At 40.4% G+C, this 17,637-nt stretch overlaps 1 protein-coding gene across 1 annotated transcript; it reads right to left on the minus strand.

Moving 5' to 3' along the window:
- Positions 1-331: 331 nt before the first annotated feature.
- Positions 332-16,172, minus strand: rcor2 (REST corepressor 2). Its single transcript, XM_015033885.1, has 13 exons — positions 15,949-16,172; positions 10,317-10,442; positions 8,879-8,935; positions 7,960-8,040; positions 7,792-7,844; positions 7,533-7,694; positions 6,538-6,662; positions 6,176-6,242; positions 5,841-6,083; positions 5,049-5,126; positions 4,822-4,879; positions 3,392-3,618; positions 332-2,194 (listed from the first exon to the last, which is right to left on the minus strand). The coding sequence occupies exons 1-13, from the start codon at positions 16,163-16,165 to the stop codon at positions 1,868-1,870; spliced, it is 1,821 nt and encodes a 606-aa protein (XP_014889371.1). The 5' UTR covers positions 16,166-16,172; the 3' UTR covers positions 332-1,867.
- Positions 16,173-17,637: the final 1,465 nt, after the last annotated feature.

Consider the following 17,637-nt stretch of genomic DNA (forward strand, 5'->3'; position numbering starts at 1 on the left):
ATTGCCATCTGCAGAAATGCAACTCTCTAGGTCAGAAACAACCAATCAGAATAAGGAGGGTCATAGCGCTGTCAATCAACCCCGTATATGGGCTGCTACAACTGTTTAGATAAATAAAAGTATTTTTGAATTTGATAGCCAGGCTAGCTAGCTTTAGCATTTAGAACTAGCTGTAACATAGAAAGGTGGAGGATTTGAGCAGCATATACATATGTATGATTGACAGCGCTAAGACCCTTCTCCTGGCTCTGATTGGTTGTTTTTGACAGGGAGCAGCGTCTTCCTGCAGATGGCAGTAGAACCACAGGGAGCTCAATTATTTAAGATCATCTGTCTCACGTAGTCACCTTCCTAATAAATTACCAGTCATTTTTTGCCACCAGATTTTTGTAAAAGAAAAAAAAAAGTTGGGTCATTACTTTTTAGCAAGGTGACAGTATTCTGCTATCATGTTATTAAAACAAGTGACAGTTTTAACATGTGAAAAACATTGTTTATAAAAGTGCAGCTTCAAAACCTTCCTGTAGAAATGTTTATTCACTCTTCTCTGCCTTCATGTTCTCCGCTGGACGTATCGCTCTCTCTGAACAAACCCTCGCTGTGTTGAAGTTTAGTGTCTGTCTCTTCATTTAAAACGCCTCACTGACTCGTCTTCCGACGGTAGCAACTTCCACACTGAAGAGTAGCAGATCAACCCTTTTCTGGTTCCAACCAGCCAAGTATGATTTTTAGTTTTTATTTTGTCTTCAAAGTGATACTTTCCCGTCATCTGATGAGTGATAATCAAACCAGTGATGGAAAATGTGACTTTAATGGATTAATTGGGACTCTGATGTGCCAGAGGTAAGCAGATTAAAGTTCTCGTCGTCTCATTGCCTCCTTTGTGCTCAGTCATCATCAGTATGCACAATCTACACTACTTACAGTCACTAACAGTCTAACTAGGACTCAACCTTAAATATGGCTCCAGTTATAGTGAAGAGCTGCGACTCTTCATGTCTTTTTAATTTAAACTGGAAGCAACAGATTCAACTACCTAAATCCACAACAGACTCAGCTTCTCTACGCTTCTGTACCGTTTTTTCCTCATCTTTAAAGCTGCATTATGTAACCTTTATAGAATATTTTTTACATATTTGTTGAAACTGTTGCTATGTCATAACAGCATAGTATGACAGATAATCTGTGGGGGGGGAAAAACAATCTTCTCCCAGTGCTAACTAAAAACAACCAATCAGAGGCAGGAGGCGGGTCTTAGTGCTGTCAATCACGCTCTGTTTGCTTATCCTACCCTCACTGTCTCCCCTTCCTCTCTGCTAGCAGCTAGCATAGCCTGTCATGAAAGCTAAGGCAAGTTAACATGGCCACCAACATCAGCACATAAATGGTTTTACTGTTTTTTTCTGTGATTCAAATGTTTAGCAGTGAGTTCATGATGTTGACTGACAGCGCTAAGACCCGCCTCCTGCCTCTGATTGGCTGTGTTTGGTTGGGAGCGTTGCATTTCAGACGGCGATAGTAGCACTGGGAGATTGATCTTTCCACAGATTATCTGCCTCTTAAACTGTCACAACATGGTGACAGTTTCAATAAATATGTAAAAAACATTTTTTTAATAAAAGTTACACACTGCAGCTCTAAGGGTCTAAAAAGTTAAAGTAAAGCTCAGAAATAAAAGCGATTTCTTCACATGACCCGTCTTAAAATGCAGGTTTGGCTCAGATGTGGAGGACTCCTCCCGTTTTCCAGATGTTCGTGATTCTCTTCCAGTTTGGTGGGTTTCGTGTTTCGTGTCGGTTGGTCGGTGTAGCCGCGGTTTGGAGGTAGCTGTTCACCTGAGCGCCATCATTTGACGAAGAAGCTAGCATCAGTGCGAGTTGGGCTGCTCCACTTTGAGGCCGACCAGCGACGGAGGCATCTGGCATGCAGCGGACGAGGAGCTGGGCGGAGAACCCCTGAGACTGGAGGAGGAGGAGGTGACGGCAGGTCGGATGAGCGGAGGAGGGGGGTGGTTGTGCGGCGCTCGGTTCTGGAGCGGCCGCGTCTGGAGAGGCGGCGGCTGGCGGAGGAGGCTCGGAGGGGCGGAGGGCGGGGCCGGGCGCAGAAGAGGTGGGGGCTGGGAGAGAGAGGAGGGGGCAACGGAGGGAGGAGAGGAGGAGCTGCAGGGGTCTGGAGGGGAGTCCTCCATCTTCACCTGAGAAGAAGAAGAAGACGGTTTGGTTCAGGTGGAAAAGCTTCATCTCTGGAGTTTTTAATCTTTCATCCATGAGAGAAACACAAACTGTTTGGTTTCTGTTTCTCAGAGTAAAGAGTAAAAGTTTCCCAATCCCCAAAAGTTAAACTAACACACAGGTCCAAACAGGTTATTTAGAACCCTACATAACCTGTTTGGGCAGGTTTTTCTGTGCAAATTGTGACATTTTCATGTAAATTTGTTTAATGCTGCAATATTCTGCCTAAAACCGTCTCAGTGCTGCCCTCTTTGGTTGACCAGCGAATACTGCAGTTGAATTTCCTGGAGGTTTATAATGATGGCTTTTCTTCACACAGTCACGTTCTCATCTCACGCTGACACACGCCCCCTGGTGGCAAATCAGGAGTTGGAATAACGAACACAGCGTCACTCAGTTTTACTAATGTTTGATTTGGACAGCGTGGAGTGGGTCTCCTCTGCTCTGACTACTGGTGACGATGCTCACATTAGCTCTCGGGGTTTACCTCAGTGTTTTATACTTCCTTCTTTGTTGGTTATACCCCAGTGAAGGATTAAGCTAGGTTTATAGTTGATGCATTATACTGGGCGTGCATATCAATTGCGTCTGACTGTTGGCTTCATATGCTAATATATGTTACTTAAAATACATTTCAACATTTTCTTTCCTTCGCCACTGTCCAAGTCTGGTGCAGCCTCCAACAGATTGTGTTTTCTAGTGTTGAATTGCATCCAACCTTCCCATCAACTCTAATTAGCTTACCCCTGAGGTAAAAGATCCAGCTAAAACAAAACATCTTGAGGCATGTTGCACGTCGTTCAAAAAGAAAACCGGTCATCAAACCATAGTAAACCTGTAGGATTTTATCGTATCTATAAATATTCAGATACAAACCGTTCTTTAACTCTGGGCTGTTTGAAAGAAATCATTTCATTTTACTGTAAAACTTTTATCACCACAGTTCAATTTTCAGTTTATCCCTTAAGTGGAAATAAAGTGTTTTGCTGTTTTTATAGTTCTGTGAGATTTAAACTTGCTCAAACTAGTGATTAGAAATCATCTGACTGAAAGTAGAAATGTTTTCCATTAGTGAAGTCTTTCATAACCAAGCAGATGTTCTGTTTTACCAGAGCTTGCCCGCTCATCCTGACCAGCTGTGATAAAGCCCACAGCCTCACCTCCTCCTCCTCGCCGCCTCCTCCGTCGGCCGCCAGCTCCTCGCTGCTCCTGCGGGCGTCTTTCTGGTCCCGGCTGGTGGCCACCTGCTCGGCGGCCCACTCCCTCAGCACCTCGTCCAGGTTGAAGCGCCGCCGGTAGCTGACGAAGAACGAGCTCACCTGAGGAGGCGTCTTGGTGCCAATCACCTCGGCGATGGCTGTGAAGTCTTTACCGTAGCGACGGATGGCTGAAAAGGAGACGTCAGGTTAACGGATGAATGAGGGGCTTCGTTTCCATCTACAGTTAACCTCGATGTGAGCACAGCTGCTTCAGACGTTCCTGTGGTTGGGAAATGGAGGGCAGCAAGTCTGCAGCTGCTGGGAGGGAGCGAGCCTCAACCTTTATGCAGAACCTGAAGGCTTCATGAGTTTCCTCTGTTAACATGTCAGAAGTTTACTGTCTATCTACTATTGTGTCAATAAACAGAAAATGTTCACTAAGACAGGCTTAAATGTGGCCATATGCAAAGTAAGACAGAGAAGAATGAACAGTGGAGTAATCTTAGGATGTTTTCACACCAGATTAGTCTGATAAATTTGGTTCGACTTGGTACCAAAGTTGCAGCATTTGTTATATTTTCAGCTGGTGCGGTTCACTTTCATTCTGCTCAATCAAACAAACCAAATTAATTGAAAAACCTGTTCCCACTGCTGCTTGTGGGGGCGCTGCACCAAGAAACACTGACGGAAACGACACAAAAACCTCAGAGGACGACATGAGCCCAAGGAAGTTCTCTTTAGCAAAAAGACCACAAGCCACTTCTCCCGCTAGTGCTAGACTACCGTGTTTGTTTTGGTTGCATTTACCCAGAATGCACTACACTATAGTCCACTTCCTGCTTTCGGAGTAGTCTTAGGTTTGTTTGCGTTCACATATGTATTCAAACCGCAGTAGTTTCATATTTCACCTCTGTGCCTCATAACTGCTTAAAAATAAACAACGGCACAAAGTGTGGATAAAAACGGAAAGGTCACGTCACCAATTTGACAGCATTTCGGCTAATTAAAAATCAGATCAATAATTATTGATATCGACTGATGTGAAAAGCTTATATTATGATAGTGGAAATGTGTTTATAAATGAGTATAATTTGAATCCTGTAAGAATTAGATAACATCCCCAATAAAACTCAAATCAGTGCATCCAGATATCAGCAAAGTTGTTTTTTCCCCCGCATCATCCCAATCATAAATCATTAAATGTCAAACACTGATACGAGTGTATGTAAACTTCTGGCTGGCTCTGTCGGACTAACTCCAAACCTGAGAGAAGCTGTGAGCTGCAGCAGCACAGACGGCTCCTGTGTGGAGAATATGAATGTGTTGTCTGGCTGCGAGGACAGACAGCAGACTCTGTGGGAGAGGGAGACGACGCTCTGGCTGTTACTCACCCTGCACGGCCAGCAGCTGCTCCTCTGTGGTCCAACGAGAGTTCATCTTCGGGGCAGGCTGAGGAGAAGAAGAAGGGAGGAGACATTTCAGAGTCACTGAGCGAGGCGGCAGGAAGCAAACAGATCAAGACTAATCCATCCTACATGATGGAAAATAAACCTTGGAAGCAGACGAATTAACAGAGAATGTGAAGGAGAAAGCGTTTAGGAGACAGATGGAGTTTTACCTCTGCTGGTCTGAAAACATCCACGCCTTCAGTCAGGCTCTGTTTCAAGCTGCTGTTGGTCTGTTTGATCGACTGAACCTGAGGAAAAATTAAACAAGACTATGAGGTTTGGTTTATTTAAAATCACAGCACTACCAGGTGTAAGGCAGCGTTGTCCAAACCTTTTAGCCTGGGAAATAAAACGGGCAAATTTAAACTAGTGGCAGTTTACACAATCCATTAAATTAAAAATGCAAAGATGAGCTTTTAGTTTATTTAGTTTTACCTGCTCAACAAAAGCCTTTTTTTTGTTTTTTATACAATCTGTATATTGTTAAACGTGAAAAAGTCGGCTTTGCCTTGTGTGAAAGTAGCCATGGAGACTCCAATTTAAATAAAGCTAACAGTGCTAATTGCTAATGTAAGATGGCCGGCACAGCAGGAATGCAGAATATTTCTAGACAGGAGTAAAAAGAGCATAAAATTCTACCTAACAATCTTTAAACAGCTGGTTTTGGCTGATACTGATTTTTTTGTCTGAATATAGCTACCACTGTGGTAATGGTGGAGTGACTGGTTAACTGGAAATGTGCAGACATGACCTGGTGGGTCTATCAGTCAAACAGAGGAGGACAGTGGCTGATTTGTAGACCTTTGCTGAAGCAGATAAGATCAGGTGATATTGACTTCGCATGTATCGGCCGATCACCAACCTCCCAAAATTAAGAAAATCGGTGCACCCTTATTTTTTACATTTCTCAATGTAAATTTCAAAAACAGCAGCACTCTGAGGACACCAACATCTGAACCCACCTGTCTCTTGAGCGACACCAGGTGTGTGTCCAGCTGACGTACGGACAGAACCCCGGCATCGTGGGAGGTGGACAGAGCCGTGATGTCGGTCTGGTCCAGGTGCATGCCTTTGGGCGGTCTGCGGCGAGCTCTGAGTGGGTGGTGTCTGTACTGAGCCCCGATGCTCTCCTTCTTCACCGGGCCGGACCGGCTGGGCGGAGCTTTCTCAGCGTTGCTGCCGCCGCTGCTGTTCTGCTTTACGGCCTGAGAGCAGAGAGGAGGCGCCACCATTTTGTCGTTTTTCACCGCGTCAGGTAGAAAGTGAAGGACTCAAAGTTTAGATCTGTGGCGCTCACCTCTTTTTTGGCGTCAACCTCGAAGTCGCTGTCTTCACCCGGCTCTCCTTCCTCGATCTCATCGTTACTGCATGAAAAAAAAAAAAAGACAAAAAATAGATTAGACAAGAATTGGTCTGGACTGAAGCTCTGTCTCCATCCAGCTTCCTAATTAAATCTACAAATGACGTCTTACACTCTCCACATGTCAGCTGGAAGGGGCAGAAACGACGAGTCTGCCTCATTTATATTCATGAGAATTGTTTCCCAGGACGACGAACCCGTCCGGTGTTATTTAACAAAGAAGTTCTGTAAATGCCACATCTCGTCTGGGATCGTCCTTCTCTCCTTTCGCCTGCATTTATCAACAGAAGCGTTCTCACCTGTCATCTTTCTCTCTCTTGTTGATGAGCCTCCGGGCCTGTCGATCCATGACGGAGGTTCTGGTTCTGGTCTTCTTCCAGCTGTAGTAATACTTCACTAAGCTGGAGATCAGCTTGTCTGGAAGCTACAGAACAAATAAACGTTAGCAGCTTAGAGAAGTTTCCACTACACTTTAAACTTTTTCCAGACTTTGTCACACTACAACAACAAACCTAAATTAGGGATGCACCGATATGAACATTTGTTCCGATAACGATTACCGCTATTATGACAACATTTACCGATGTACACTTTGAAATAAATCAATTAATTGCATGATAAATTAAAATGAGCTCGATAGTTTCCATTCTGATAATTAATATTTCTGAAGGAAAACTTTGCTTACAGAGACTTCATAATCGATTTTATTTCTGGTTTCGGTTGTGTTTTTATTTCCATTGTATTTATTGTTTTATTTTGGACATTTAAAATATTTTCCACTTCCAGTCTAAAGTGTTCTTCACAAAATTACCTTGCATTATGATGGACAGAACGGAGCTTTGAGAAACGTTTAAAGCTTATAACATGAACTACTTATCGCTAGGAACGGATGCAAACGGCATCATGGAGGAGCACTGCTGTGATTTTGTGTTGAAGGCGGAGAGTCAGAAAGAGCAGGAGTTTCTTAAAGAGACAGAGGCCAATTTCAAGGCGTCAAATTTCTTTTATGTTTGATATATGTGGAAATGTTTGTAACAATTGATGGTAACAGTTATTTTACCGAGCTACAAAATTAAACTATGTGGCTGGAAAATACATAATACTGCCCCGTTAAGGTTTTTTTTTTTTGTGGAAAAAGGTGAAAATCATTAATCATTTTGCTTCTATTTCACATAAAATCCCAAGGAAATACATTAAAGTTTTTGTTGTAATGTGACAAAAAGGTGAAAGGTTTCAGGCGATGCTTCTGTTGCGTCTGTAGACCCTCTGTTGTGCGTTTGTTGACTTGTCGCACCATCTGCTGGATGCGGTGGAAGCTCTTGCCGTGGAAGCTGAAGGCCTGCTCAAACAGAACTTTGTCCTCTACCGTCCACTCGTCTGGGAACGGCGTGAAGTTGGCCAGGTCGGCCAGCGAGCGCTCCACGTCGTGTTTGTGCCATAACAACATCCCCAAAGCCTGATGGGAACCGAGAGCCGGAAACCAGGAACAGAGAAAGGTCACCAGATGAGTTTTATGATTTTTATTGTCAGTAACATTCTGGCGTACATCATACCTGCTCCATGTTGTATCCATGTTTTTCTTTAGCCATTAGGATGTACTCATCCACTGCAATTAAATCAAATAATCAGAAAGAAAGAAAAACGCTTCCATAGAAAGTTAAACTTTTAAACTAGAGGTTTGGGTTTATTTCATCAACTCTGTGCAGATGGAAGCAGCTTACACATGTTATCTGAGAGCTGAGTGTTGGGACACCAGACCAGCATGCTTCTCTGGTCCTTCTCATTGTAGCGGGCTGGACTGTCTGGTGGTCAGAACAGAAACAACTTAATATGTTTCAATTTTCCTCATAAACTCAAAGCAAACCTGCACTCTTCACTTCAACTTCAGGCTAGAATTCATGTTTTATTTATTACAGACAATTATTGAAACAATAAACAACCTTTAAAAAAAAACTTTATGGTTGAATCTGATTTCTTTCTTTGATAAGTGAAGGTGATGTCAGAAAACAAAACAATTTGAGGAATTGTTATGAAGTGTTTGTTACTCCTCAAAATGTAAATGACAGAGCCAAATGGTTATGATGAGATGCTAACCATCAGAGACACATGCTACATCCACCAAATCGTTTACAAAATTATACTGGTTTTTTAATGAATCAATCCAGATACAAAAAGTTTGATCAGTCTTTCTCTTCAGTTTATCTTTTCAGTAGTTCATCCAAAAGTTCAATTTAATTTTCCTCGTAGGGACGGACGGATTTTCACAGATCTATGTCTCAGATGTTGGGAAGGAGGGTTCGGTTTTAAAACACTTAATTATTTTTCCATGCGTTTTCTTCCTCTGCACTGAAACATCTTTTGCTAAAATCCATATTTTTCAAGAGATTTACAGATTTATGAAAACCTCTCTGCAGCATAATGCATCACTTCATTTCATCGACATTTGTGTTCTCTATTATTTAGAATGTAAATGAAACCAAATGTTTCAGTCCTTCATGCAGACGTGGCAGATTTGGCCATAGAGGCTCATTTTCATCTGCAGTCCCTGATGGTCCAGGAACAGATTGAAACAATAAATCACATCATTGTTACATTAAAGTCCTTCCCCATCCCCTCCACCACCTTCTCTCTCTGGCTTACCTGGTTTGAACTCTGGGATCTGGGCCTGGTAGTCTCCTCCGACCCTGATCATGCTGTCTGTGTATTAGAGAGACGACAGGAAGTTTACAGTAATCAATGATGAGGCTCAGCTACGTTCAATCTGGGACGTAAAGCATGAAACATAAATATAAATAACCTATAGTTTCTGTTGTTATGAAAGCATTTTCATCCATGCTACCAAGTAGGCCCGGGCGATATGACTTAAAAATAAACTCTCCGATTTTTTCATACCAGATCAGATTTTAACTGAGTTTTTTTCTTGCTTTATTTTTTTTAATTTAGGGTTAGGCTACGGAAAATGTTTAATTATGAGTATAAAGTTCTAATATTATCAGAATAAAAATTCCAATTTTACCAAAAGAACATCTTAAAATTATAAGAAAAAATGCTTCTCTAGAGTTATCAGGATCTGATGTGCTCAGTTCAAGCGTCATTTTCACAATTGTTTCAATTGATAATAATTTTATACTTATGTGTTAAAAGATGAAATATTTATTTATATGTTAAACAGATACCAATGCATAACTTGACAGGGTGCTAAGCATTGCCTCTTTTAATTTTTTGTTCTCATACATCATTCTCCTAATTTTACAGATTTATTCTAGTAAAATTTAAACTTTTTTTCTCTTATTATTTGGACTTTATTGTCATACAATTGTAGTCTTGTAATATTCTGGTAATTATAAAAAAAAAATAAAATCATAGCCTGGTCCTAATACTTTGTTGTAGACCTGAATTTAAAGCCCAAATAAATACAAACTGTAAAAGACACAGGTCAAACAAGATGGCGGCTTTTGGCATGCTGACGTCGCTCTGAAATACAGATCCAAGGATGGAAAAAAGAAAAATCTGATTTTCTGAAAATCTGAAAAAAACCAAATATATTCATTGCCCAGCCCTACTCTTCTGCAACATCTAAGATGGAGCAACAGCAGAGGCTGGCTTTGAGTAATTAGCGCTATGCCTGAACTAACAGGAAGCAGCGCAGACCGGAAGAGTGGACAGCAAGCAGAGGACATAGATGGTGCAGGAAGACACATTAGGCTTTCCTCAGGGACAGAAGATGGGAACGGAGGAGCTGGTGGGGATTGAAACAAGAGTAGATGCATCACATGAGTAAAATAGACTGAAGAAGAGGAAACTGGCTGTAAAAAAAATCTAGGAAATGTTATAAAATTAAACAAACGTGTCTGATACAAAAACTAAAACCAAAAGAGTGAGTGGCAAGAGAAAAACAGAAGGAAAGATCCATTCAGGCAGTGGGTGACATGAGTGTGGGGAGATGCTGGGGGAGGGGACGCTTTGTAGCACTGCAGCAGTACGACAAACTCCACCAGAACAGCTGGCGTCATCTGGGCCGGGAACATGCATTAAATCAACGACAGAGAAGAAGAACAACCGTTCAACAAGTGTCTACCATGAGCATGTTCTTCATCGCTGCTCTCCTCCTCAGAGTGGGGCTGGCTGCTGCCATTAGTGTCGGTTTTGGCTCTGCTCCTGGACAGGACCCCGGCCCCAGAGCGCTCCATCACTGAGGGCATGACTGCAACACACATACACACACACTGAGTGGATCGGTTCTCCAAGCCTGACATTTATGGATTAGGTGGGATTATCCCAGCAATAAAACAAAGACTCAAAGTCGGGTTAAATGTAGGAGTTGACATCTTTTTGAACTTGAAATCCTTGAAAATTGCAACACTCTCATAAAACAGACAGGCATTTTCCACATTTTCTCCCACCAAGAACACAAACTTCAATGTGTTTTATGAGAGTTTTTTGCGTTTGACTGTGCTGACTGACTATTGTCCTGCTGACAGGTTCTGTCTCTGCAGCTCCTCCAGAGTAACCATGGGCCCTTTACCTGAGTCTCTGATTTACACTCTCCTGGCTCGGCCTGTCGGGTAAGATGGTGTATAGGAAAATTCTTTTTCGTTTTGGTAAAGGGAGTCCATGTTTTGTTGCATCTGCAGTTGTGCTAGTCTCTTTCCATTTTCAGCTGATGGATTAAGGTTGGGATGTTGTTTTATAACCCAACTGCTTTAAACTTCTCCCTGCTGTCTACATGATGCAGTTTTTTTCACTAATGTTCTACAAATCTCTATGGCCTTCACAGAGCAGCTGGATTTATATTAAGACTAAATTACAGATGTGGACAATTTACTAATTAGGTGTAAAATCCAGTTCCTCATACTGGATTTTATTTATAATCATGTACTATTGTGTGTTGGTCCATCATATAAAATCCCAATAAAATCCATTGAAGTTTGTTACTGTAATGTGACTAAAGTGTCAAAAACATCTTTAAATTATCCGTCTTGCTGACGAAACTCAACTCATGATATGTTATTGCTTAGTCTGTATAACTGCATTACGAACTGTACAATGAAATTGTTTTTCCTCTTAAAGATGATCTGTTTACATCGTAAGTCCTGCTTTGTGCAAGGAAACTCAGAGGGCAGCTGAAAAACTACTTAGTAAAATTAAAATGATGTTTAAATCAAAGCAGGAGAAGAACTTCTGCCCATTACATTTTGCCAGATTCGATTAAAGAAACTAAACTGAAATATCTAATAAGCCAAACTATCAAGGAGTCATATCAAAGCAGAGTGTTAGCATTAGCTTAGCATTAAAGAAAAATATAAAGTTTTCTTTTATGCTGATAAGAAAAACGAGCGTTTATTCAACACTGTAGTTGTGGAGTCAAAACAGCCATCTTTACAGTCTGATGGAGGGCTACAGTGAGACTAGAGTGTCCAGGATGTTACTTGTGAATAAGCTAGGTGACATGTAATGCTAACTAAATGCGCTATTATTTTACTGAGTTTAAAAGCTACCAGGTTTTCAAGAACATGATTCCTGATCTTAAATGATTTAGATTGGTTCTGTCTGCCAAAAATAGTGATTGAGATATTCCTAATCTCTACTCCTCAATGCATCTCTGTTTTCATAAATGTTATGTACATTACAATAAATTACATGAAATTATTTTTTAAGAACTAACACAGCTTCTGTCACTGCTGTAGTCTGATATGAGTTAACAAACGTACTAATTATTAGAAAAGTCAGAATAATTAACATTTATTACAAATTTTTTTTTTACATAAGTATAAATAAAAACACTTAGGAGATGGAGATTTTATGGCTTAATCTGTTGTAAAATATGATTTTTTTTTTTTTTTTTTAGGAAAAGGTGACTTTAACAGTACTATGTGCTTGGGACACATTCTGTGTCACTAATTTTACCAAGTTTAGGTTGAGCACTAACAGCCATTAAAAACTCTTCAGCTTTATGCCTCCTTAGCTTGTCCAATGCAGGCTAGAATGTGCGTTTGTAAACATTACTTCCAGAATTTGCTTTTATTTAATTAAATCCGTTCTTTCTTCCGTCGACCCAACAAATATTCGCCGCTTTACTGACTGCAAACGCAAGCATGAAACATTATCGATCTTCTCTGGTGATTAACAACGGGGTGGGACATCATGAAATTCTGCACTCATTTTTCCTCTCAGAGCATTAATGTGTCAGAACGCTTAATATAAACCGCACATTTCAAAAGCAAAATCTAGCAGCTCTGTCAGAATAATCAGCTGCGGACCTGTGAGGTTTAGAGTTGTGATGACTCTTGCATGTAGGTCATTTTGAGCTGCACAACGGAAACCTGCGCCACCACTACGCAGGGTAGCCTCTCTAGCAGAGTCATGAGCAGCTTTTCCTGGAACATTTTCTGGTCTTCCAGATGACTTCACATGAAACATTTCTGCTAACAGCCATTCACCTTAAGGTGGAAACATTTAAGTGAAACATTCTCCCCTTACACTCCTGTTAAGGTTAAGATTATTGCAATTTTTTAAGGAAGCATTGTCAGAGTCACTAGTCTCATTAAAAATATTCCTAATCTCCCAACTAAGCTCATTTGTGTTAACCAGAATTATTGTTACCACCTCATTTTTGTATGAATACCTTAGGGAACACAAAACTCCTTTTCCTTAAAGTGTCTCAAATCATCATAGACCTCTTAACGGAAATGAAGGGATTAGTTCACACGACTGTTTCTCTGACTTCTAGTATTCAACTAAATGATGACGAGCATTAACCTTAAAGATTGAGTTGCAAACCCAAATAACACAGCAACCCCCTTGAGCATCATTTGGCCTTTAGCCAAAATTCATTCTCAGCAAAATCACCAGGCTGCACTCCAAGCAGTTCCTAAAAAGATAGACGCAACAGAAACACTTCAGTTTCTGTAATCTGATGTATAATTCACTTTTTTAGTTTAATCAGGACAGCTGTTTCACTTGCATACAGTCACTCTTCAAAATAGGAAAAACAAGAGAACTTGTGCACCAATATGAAAACGTATACCAAAATCCAATATTCATACTGCTGTTATGGCCAACAACCGATATTTACCGATATCACATTTATTTCCCTACCCTGTTGATACGTAAACACAGTCACAGCGACTACATTTCTTTTCTGCTTCAGTTAAAACATCCCATAATCCTGCACTGCATCAGAGGCGTCTCCCTATCTTAGCCGACATCAACACTGGTCATCAATATTGGCCCAGTTTTACTTACTTGGACCAATACAAATAAGTTAAAAATGACTAACATTGACCAATAATGATGCTGGTGTCGATATATGTCATGCATCCCTAACTGAAGGTGCATGTTAGTTGTTCTTCACAAGCCAAAAAATTGATAAATTTGCCTAAATTTGATCAGTCAAAGCAGTAATTAAGCATTTATAAACAACTGCATCAGGCTAGATCAGAATGACAAGAAAAGAAGCAAAAAATAAATAAATTTCAAGTTATTTTGTTTCTTGCAAATTCAAGAGCAGTAGCTTAGTAATTCCTGTTAATATCAGTTTACTGGTTAAATTTACCAATAAAATGTATGCATGGTTAAATTTTTTCAAGCAGCTGTGCTTGAAAAATTATCAAAAACATTTTGGATACTTAAATTAAGATGAAACAGCTGAAGTGCAAAACATTTATATGTGTTTTAATTGGGGTTTTTTATGTTTGCCTTTTTTAAGACTTTATAGTTCTTGTTATAGTTTTGTTAATAATGTATTCCAATAACATAGTAACCTAGTGATATAACTTCCCGTCAACTTTAAACATTTGTTAACTAAAAGCACTGATCACCCTAGCACACCGACCACCAGGGAAAACCCTGAGATTATCACAAATATTTTAGATTGCCACTTCCTTTTCTTGGCTTAATATACAGTGGAGCAATGAAGTGAGTTTTACTCCAGTTTATCCGTCTTTCTATCCATTAATACACGTTTGTCCTTGCAGGGTCACAAGGAGCTGGATCCCATTTCCACTGGTTAATGGTTGCCAGACCATCACAAGGTAATTCAAGTTCAATTTAAAAAGTTTTGAAGTACTTAAATATTCTTATGGTTGTTAAATCTCTGCATCTCATCATTCTAGACCAAATATTCTAAAATTAAACATTTTTACAACATTATAACTTAAACTCACCAAAAGCAAAGCAAGTCGATAAAATCTATGGCAAAAGAAACATAAAACCAACAGCATCTGAGATGAGAGTGAGGGAATATTGCATCAGCCTCTTTAATCAGAGCATTTAAATGTGATTTGAGCAGCTTTAAATCAGAGCTATTTATTCAGAAGACGCAGATCCACACAGTCCACCCGGCTTCTCACTAATAATATCAGATTATAACCGTCATCATACACAGTCGCCTCCTAAACGCCTGAACTTTCCCAGCCCTCATCCTCCCATCAGATACTTCATCATCCTCAGTTTCCCAACCGGAACAAAGCAGGAGGACGCAAAGACTCCCTAGATTAACCCCACATCTCTCATTCAACACGTTTAATTTGGCCAGTTTATATATCTGCAGCCGGATGAGCTTTCCAATCCGAGAGATTACGATCACGCAAACCAGCAGCTACAGGCAGACAATGCAAGAGGCTCTCTGGAGGTCTTTTGTCTGTCGCTTCTCCCTTAGCCCCCCTTTCCCTCCCAAAGACAACAGCAGCTGCCCCATCCAACTTCACCGGACAGAAATCGCTCACACCAACACTCATAAATAAACTACTGCTGCTAAAATAAAGATTTTGACACCCATTAAGCGGGCAAAACAAGCATTAATATCGCTCTGGTTCACTTTACTTTTATGGACTTTTCAACGCAGTATGGGCGAATATGGGTAGCCTAAAACACCTAAAACTAAACCATATACTCTCTATTTATCATTAAAATACATAAATCTAACAAATGCATACATAAGATTGTGCTTTAATAACTTTTAAATCGGCATCTTTATATATCCAGACAAGAATTACAGCTAAACACAACAAAACATTTAAAATTGTACTTTTGAGCAGAAATAATGTTTTATTTGTGCCATCCATAACTTCAGATTCTTACAAATAAGGCCGATTAATAAAGCGCTCATTGGTCTTCAAGTCCTACTAAAGAATACATCTGGCAAAGTTCACATCATGACTATGGACGGTTTTATTTTTTTAAAATAATTACAAGCCAAGTCTAAAATATTTTTAAACCATTTCCATACTACGCATATAAATGTATGTCTATGTAGCGTCCAATATTTAAATTAACACTTCAGCAGATTTCCAAAGCAGTCATCATCAGTGTATGTCAGACTTTAAGGTCCTTTTGTTTCCCCCCCATGCGAAGGTCGCTCTCTCCTACAACTTAACAACTTCCACTTTTTCAGCTCTATTTTCCCCTCTAACTGTTTCAGAACCTAACGCTCAGAATACAAACTGTTTCAACGGTCGGAGTAATTACCACAAGCCGAACGATAAAAATATAAATATATGTATGTATATTAAAAATTAGGCGACACGAACCGCCCTCCCTCCTCACAAAGTGCAGTTGGAAGTCCTCCCCACTTTGCTCGCCGGGATGCTAGCGTTAGCCGCTTAGCTCGCTCGTGGGGCCGGCTGGTATCCCCCCCCTCACCCCCCCCCCCGCGTTACATTTGTAACGTCGGGTAGTTGGAAGTCGAGGTTACAGTCACACACTCTTACCTGCGTTTCGCTTCTTCTCCGTTTCCCCCCCGGCACTCCAAAACACAAAACTTGTCAGGGTCCCCCGTCCGCGGAAAGCAATCCTCTTCAAAGTTGCGAAAGGACGGCAGTTAAAGCATCTACAACGGCTTAATTTGTGCCTAATTGATGAGCGCAGAGAAGTGCAGGGATAGATGGAAGCAGCCGTGAGTGAGCGTGGGACGGACAACACCCGCATAAAAGTGAGGTGGACATCCGCTCCGCCTCTCCCAGTTAACCGTTGGGATTGACTGAAAATAGTCCTCTGAAACTATTGAGTTTAGCCTCCCATTAAGTTGAGATTTATCTCAATTGTAAATCATATCATAAATATAAGGGTGCACAGTGTTTCACTCATCTATTAAAAAAAAAACATTACTGAAAGGAATATGCTTTTAAACAGCAACCCACTTCCCTCTAGTCATTTTACATAGTCAGCATATAACAACGCGACATCTCATATAGTTTAGCAAAGCAATAGTTAAATTAAAGTCCTATCTGCCATCCATCAAATTCCCATTATTTAGGGTCTACTTGCCAGTGTGCTGGCGGAGTGATTCGTCAGCTGTGCATCTCAGTGCAGAGGCAGGCTGTCCAGACTTGCACTGGTGTATGCTTGTTGGAAGAAAGGGTGAGAGTGCTGGGTACAACTGTATGGAGGCCAGGAAGTGCCAGTGTTTAAAATAATGAAAGAAAATCAGTTGAAATTGGATTTATGGCTCTTTTTAGTGCTAGAATTGCATTCCTAATGGATGCACCATGTTGGAGCATCTCTGGTATGTTCTGATTTGTAGACTTTAGTCATTTTTTGTTGTTTTTGGTTGAGGCAACACATGTTCTACAACTATTCACTGTGGTTTTTGATGCTGTGCACCTGGAGGGATTCTTTTTCTTACTTTTTAAACTTTTGGACAGTTGTTGTGATGCATCACAATGGCAACAAGGTGTGGTCTTACACCTGTGAGCGGCTGATTAGCATCTCAACAGCTAAAATCATACCTGAACTACAAATCCAAATCTCAGAGGAGTTGTAAAGGAGGCTGTATGGAGAAGAGCTTTCCAACCATATGGCCAGACAGAGATTTAATGAGGTGTGACAAAAGCAAATGTTGTGGATGAGCAGTGCTTGCCAACAACTGATGGTGACATGCAGGACATTTTACCATCTCTCATGTCTGGATATTGAGCTGTTAGCATGTTATAACTGTCATAAGACTGTACAACTTAGTTTATACTTGATGTATGTCCATTCAACAGTAAAAAATAGAAATGTAAAATCAGAAATCACAACTTGGATTATGAATAAATTTCTAATTATTTGCATGAGCTGACATAGGGCAACTGTTTTTGCTTACAAATGGCTGCTTACGATGACACCCTCCTGGATGACTCTACACCGAAATCAGAAAATTAAAGATTCACCTTAGAAACGAAATTGGTTTCTTAATTTTTTTTAGAAATAAAACAAGTGTTTGTGAGGAGTATTCTCGCTTTATGTATTTTCCATCTTCTATTCAAGTCAGTCAAGGACATGAATGCTTTCTTATTTAGGATGACAGTTGAAAGTAAATCCATCAGCAAGTACTGCAAAAATATGTCAATTTAACCTAAATCTAGGAAACAGAAACTCAGGAACAGAAGTCAACACAAAACTTTATGTAAAGCTAGAGT

The sequence above is a fragment of the Poecilia latipinna genome, unplaced genomic scaffold, assembly GCF_001443285.1.
Source record: "Poecilia latipinna isolate Pla-1442-1.1 unplaced genomic scaffold, P_latipinna-1.0 Scaffold281, whole genome shotgun sequence".
Taxonomy (NCBI): Eukaryota; Metazoa; Chordata; class Actinopteri; order Cyprinodontiformes; family Poeciliidae; genus Poecilia; species Poecilia latipinna.